The 5218-nt window shown below is 53.6% G+C and overlaps 1 protein-coding gene and 1 long non-coding RNA gene across 3 annotated transcripts in view; one reads left to right on the top strand and one right to left on the bottom strand.

The window, feature by feature from the left end:
• Nucleotides 1-1291, bottom strand: part of SLC16A11 (solute carrier family 16 member 11) — a 2102-nt gene extending 811 nt beyond the window's left edge. The window contains 3 exon segments of the mRNA XM_027773175.1: nucleotides 2-461; nucleotides 601-744; nucleotides 990-1291. Coding sequence (XP_027628976.1) covers nucleotides 2-461; nucleotides 601-744; nucleotides 990-1242 — 857 coding nt within the window. The 5' untranslated portion in view covers nucleotides 1243-1291.
• LOC114008372 (uncharacterized) overlaps nucleotides 590-5218 on the top strand; it is a 12559-nt gene continuing 7930 nt past the window's right edge. For both annotated transcript variants that reach the window (XR_003549922.1, XR_003549921.1), the window contains exons 1-2: nucleotides 590-674; nucleotides 1598-1961. This is a non-coding gene — a long non-coding RNA (uncharacterized LOC114008372). The remainder of the gene's footprint in view (nucleotides 675-1597; nucleotides 1962-5218) is intronic.

Below are 5218 nucleotides of genomic sequence, written 5' to 3'. Positions count from 1 at the left end.
CAGCCGGGCGCCCGCATCCCCCACCGCAGCCATGGCCACCACCAGCGCTGCCCCGTAGCCCCCCAGGCCCCGGTCTAAAGCGTGGGGAGCCAAGTGAACATAGGGGACGAAGTACCCGCCCCCGACCAGGGCTGTGCCCAGGGCAAAGACTGAGAAGGCCCGGCGTGTGAAGAGCCCCAGGCCGAGAGCAGCTAGGGGGCCGCGGGGTGGGGCCAGGGGGTCGCCAGGGAGGGCCAGCGGTCGCAGCAGGGCCCCACAGGGGGTGAGGTGGAGCGTGATAGCGCCCAGGAGGAGGAAGGCGCCGCGCCAGCCCAAAAGGAGCAGCTGCAAGGCGGGCGCCAGGAGCAGCGAGGAGGCCCCGTTGCCGGTGAGCGCCAGCCCCACCGCCAAGACTCGGCGGCGGGAGAAGTAACGGGAGAGGGTACCGAGGGCAGGGGCGAAGACCAGGGCCCAGCCGGAGCCTGCGAATGGATAGCACCGGCTGAGGGCCCGGACGCGGACACCTGCTGAAGCTCCGCCCCCCGCCCGCCCCCGGAGTCCCGGACAAGCTCCTATCCCCACCATCACCCCTGAAACACTCGGGCATCCCGCTCTCCTCACCAGCGAGGAGGCCCAGGCCGAGGTAGAGGTGCAGCAGACTGCGGGCGAAAGCCGAAAAGACGAAGCCGAGCGAGGTAAGGACGCCCCCAACCATCACCACCGGGCGCGCCCCCCAGCGTGTGCTCAGGGCGCTGCCCACTGGGCCTAGAAGGGGGCGGAGTCAACAGAAGACACGCCCCCAGACCCCCAAAGTCTCTCCAACACTTCTCATTGGCTGTTTGCCTGGCCTAAACTCCTCCCCTTGACCTCCAGACCCGCGCTTTTCTAGAACGTGGTTCCACCTGTCGCCCTTTCTCAGGTTGCCTGGTAATCAGATGGGTCTCCCATTAGTAGAACACTCAAGACCCCTCCACCCCATTCCCGCCTCCCACCTGGGGACCCCCCCTCACTGGCTGCCTGCTGCCCCGCCAAGGCCAGGGCGCTGACCCACGCAGTTTCCTGAGCGCTGCGATCAAAGTGCTCGGCGAGGTCAGGGAGGGCGAGGCCCAGGGAGCGTAACAGCCCGTAGGAGAGCCCGTTCACCGCGAAGGCTGCGGCCGCTACCACCCAGCCCCAGCCCCCGTCCGGGGGTCCAGCCGGCTTGGGGGTCATCGCCGTCTGCAGAGGTGGGGAAAGACCTATGAGTGAAGTCTCCACGTCCATGTCTCCGCGAAGGAGCTGGCATCCCTGGGGTCCAGCCTCTGGCAGCTCGCCCAAGGTGGGCACGTTACCCGGAGCAGGATAGGGCGGGGGCGGAGGCAGCGGGAGGCAGGCCTAGAGCTAGCACTCCTGGGTCCGCGCGAGGTACCGGGACTGGGGACAGCCGGGTCGCCAGGCTGGAGGCTCGCCCTCCCACACACTCCCCTTGCCCCTTACCCGACCTCTCCGGGCGGTGGGGGGAGGGGAAGGGCGAGGAGTGGCTGGGCCCGGTTTTCTCCCCGCTTCCCGGGCGGGCGGGGCCCCGGAGGGGAGCGAGTAGAGATGGAGCCCAACTTGGACGGGCTGTCTTCATAAACAGAGATCACCACCGGGGACTGAGCCACCTGGGACGCGGAGTTTCGGAGGGCGGGAGCGAGCTGAAACACTTAGCCAATCCGCCGAGCCGCGGGTGAGACCAGACGCCGAGTCCCACGAGGATTGAATTATCCACACCCACAACCTCAATCCCCAGGAAGGGAGCAGCGGGGAATGAATGCCACCCGCCCCGCCCGACTAACGCCCACGCACCTGTCGCCTGCCGAGCACGGAGGAGACGCATGGATTACAATCCCCAGCAAGCCCAGGGTGCGCTGCTAAAACATGGAAATAGGGGTCGTCCCCAGTGCGGGGGACCAACACAGCATATGAGTAGTTTTGCTCTTAGGAACATTGCTGAGGACCAGGTAAATCTCAGATACCAAATCACAGCCTTCCACTAAGCGCCTGACGCGTGCTGAACAAGAACTTTGGCTCAAGGAAGAGTGAAGGGACAGGACTCCATGGATATGAGAACCTATTACGTGTCAGGCACTCCTTCACAAGTTAGCTTTTGCTTAAGAATTTTTAAAATTTTATTCATTCATTCATTTATTTTCATTTGATCAGAGAAAGACAGACACATAGAAAGAAGAAAAGTGAGAAGGCAAGCCACCAGGAGTGTCCAGTGCCTTAGCCACCATGCCACCTGCTGGCCCCACACATTAGCGTTTTATCCCTACAATAATCCTATGGAGGTGTCATGCCCATTTTACAGGTGCGGTAACGGAGGCTCTCAGAGAGGTTAGGTGATTTGCCCAAATCACTCAGCTAAAAAAAAAAAAAAGAAAAAAAATAAGAAAGAAAGAGGGAAAGAAAAAGAAAAGAAATGAAAAATAAAATGGCGGAAATATTTCAATCCAGGTCTGTCCAACTGCGGGATCATAGGACTGAATTATTAATACAATAAGCCACAGCTGAGGGAAATGGCCAGGAGACAGTTTGGTGCACACTACCCTGAGAAGAACAGAACATTCACAGGGCCTAAGAGCTTATGAGTCTAAAATAGAAGTCATTGGATATAGAAAGGATCCTTGCAGTCAGAACCTCTGAAGACTTGGGCTAGAATTTTTTAAAAGCAAAGTAAAAAAAAAAAAAACAACACAGAATTGAACCCAGGTATTGATTCCTTGGAAAATGTTATGAGATGTATCCCTTTTTACAGGTTAACGTTGCTTCGCTTCACTTGTTTGAATCAAGAGATGCAGTCTTTGGCTTAATTATTAAACAATATATTAATAGAAAATTTTGCAACTTACAGTTTGAGGTATGCATCAACCAACAGCCACAGGATGGCAGTGTTTCCTAATCGTTGAGAAAGACTGCCTGTAACGAAAACAAAAACAGCTTAAGTAGTGAAACTATAAACCTAAAAAAAACCCAGCTTGTCCTTCAATGGTTCTCCATTGCGTGTGGGAGTAAATATTACATTTCTCTATTTCCTGTAGAAGGCCTTTCACGGTAATCAAAGGTAAACCTTGGCTACCTTTCCATCCCATCTCCTTTCCCTCCCTCTCAGACCTCCTGCCCGTCAGCTTCTCACCTCATCTGTTCCACAGTCATGACTAGCTTTTTCTGAACTTCTGCATTTTTGCATATGTCATGCTATCTGCTTGACATGTTCTGGACGGGGGACATGAGTGGATGAAGATTCAGGGTTCTGCTACACCTTTGGAAAGTGGCCCCACAGGTTTTTTTCTTCAGCCTGCTGTGCAGTTCTTTTCTTTTCTTTTATGGAGAGGTTTTTTCTGTTTGTTTGTTTTGGCTATAGGGGGAGTGCGCTCACTAGAAAGACAGAGAGAGACATAGAGACAGAAAGCGAGAAATCACCCCCCTGTGGGGGGATGGCCACACCGCAATCCCTTCTCCTCCATTCTCCTCTCGGGATCTTGGGCACGCACGTACACGCGCCCAGCGTGAGTTTAAGCCACCAGGTACAGGACTCGAAACGCGGTCGACTACATGGGAGTTCAGTGACATAGCCATTAAGCTAACTGCTGGTCCTGGCCTGCTGGGCAGTTCTGAAAGTCACCAGAGGTGGAGCCAGCAGGTCCTCAGCCACCCAGAAGGTGGGAGAACCCTCTTCTTGAGAAGATGAGGATTTTGTTCCAAGATGAACAAGCCAACAGAGGAAACCCCCCCTCCCCTGCCACCTCTTGGTAAAGTAGGCATGCAGGGAAGTCAAAGGGAAGATGCTTATGAACCCAGGGCCTGGCAAAACTGACATCTTTTTTTTTTTGGAGAGGTTTTTGCTATAGGGCGCTTGTGCTCACCAGACAGAGACAGAGAGAGAGAAAGCAAGAAATCACCCCCCAGGGGGGGATGGCCACACCGCAATCCCTTCTCCTCCATTCTCCTCTCGGGATCTTGGGCATGCACGCACATGCGCCCGACGTGAGTTTAAGCCACCGGGTATGGGACTCGAACTATGGTCGACTATGTGGGAGTCCAGTGACATAGCCATTACGCTAACTGCTGGTCCCAAAACTGCCATCTTTTGCTCATAGAGGTAAAGGAGCACAGAGATTGGGAAAATGGACTCCAAGCTAGACTTCCTGAGTTTGAACCCATGCTCTCTACCACTTACTGGTTATATGATTATGAGCAAGTTACTCAGCCTCTCTCTGTTTTCTCATCTGTGAAGTGAAGGGAAAAGGGGTCAGCTCTTGGATCAATGGTAAAAACACAGCCCTTCACAAGGCCAACTCCTGTGGAAAGGTTCTGGGTTTGTGTCCAGAGACCTTTCTATGAGTATGCCAGAAAAGTGTTTTTAAGCTTTGTTTTTAAAAAGGGCCAGCAAGTAGTATGGTGGATAAGGTACTGAATCCCACATGGCAACTCTGTAGTTCAAGTTCCAGTCCCAGCTGGCTTGAAGCCCATGTCAGGTATATGTGTGTGCGTGCACAAAACCTCAGGAGGAGAATGGAAGAGAAGGAACTACAATGTGGCCATCCCCCCGGGGGTGATTTCTCACTTTCCCTCTCACTGTCTGCCTCTGTCTCTCTCCAGCAAGTCCATGTGCCCTATGGCAAAAACCTTTAAACAAATGAAAATGACTATAATGAGAGTAAAAGGAAGTTATTCTTTTTTGGCGACTGACTTCCTTAGCATTTTCTTTTTTTTTCCTCTTTTTTAAGAGAGATTTTTGCTATAGGGTACATGCACTCAGTGGAGAGACAGAAAGCAAGAAATCATTCTCAGGGGGGATGGCCACACCACAATTCCATCTCCTCCATTCTCCTCTTGGAATCTTGGGCACACGTGCACACACACCTGGTGTGTTTTATGCCTTTGGGTCCAAGACTCGAACCTCAGTCGACTATATGAGAGTCCAGAGATGTAACCATTATGTCATATGCTGGTCCATTCCTTAGTATTTTCTTTCTTTCTTTTTTTTTTTTTTTAAAGAATTATTTATTGGGGGAACCAGCAGTTAGCGTAATGGCTATGTCGCTGGACTCCCACATAGTCGACCGCGGTTCGTGTCCCGGACCCGGTGGCTTAAAACTCACGCCGGGTGCGTGTGCGTGCGTGCCGAAGATCCCGAGAGGAGAATGGAGGAGAAGGGATTGCGGCGTGGCCATCCCCCCTGGGGGGTGATTTCTCACTTTCTGTCTCTATGTCT

The sequence above is a fragment of the Tupaia chinensis genome, unplaced genomic scaffold (genome assembly GCF_000334495.1).
Source record: "Tupaia chinensis unplaced genomic scaffold, TupChi_1.0 Scaffold000330_1, whole genome shotgun sequence".
Taxonomy (NCBI): domain Eukaryota; kingdom Metazoa; phylum Chordata; class Mammalia; order Scandentia; family Tupaiidae; genus Tupaia; species Tupaia belangeri.
This window is presented reverse-complemented; position numbering and strand designations above follow the sequence as displayed.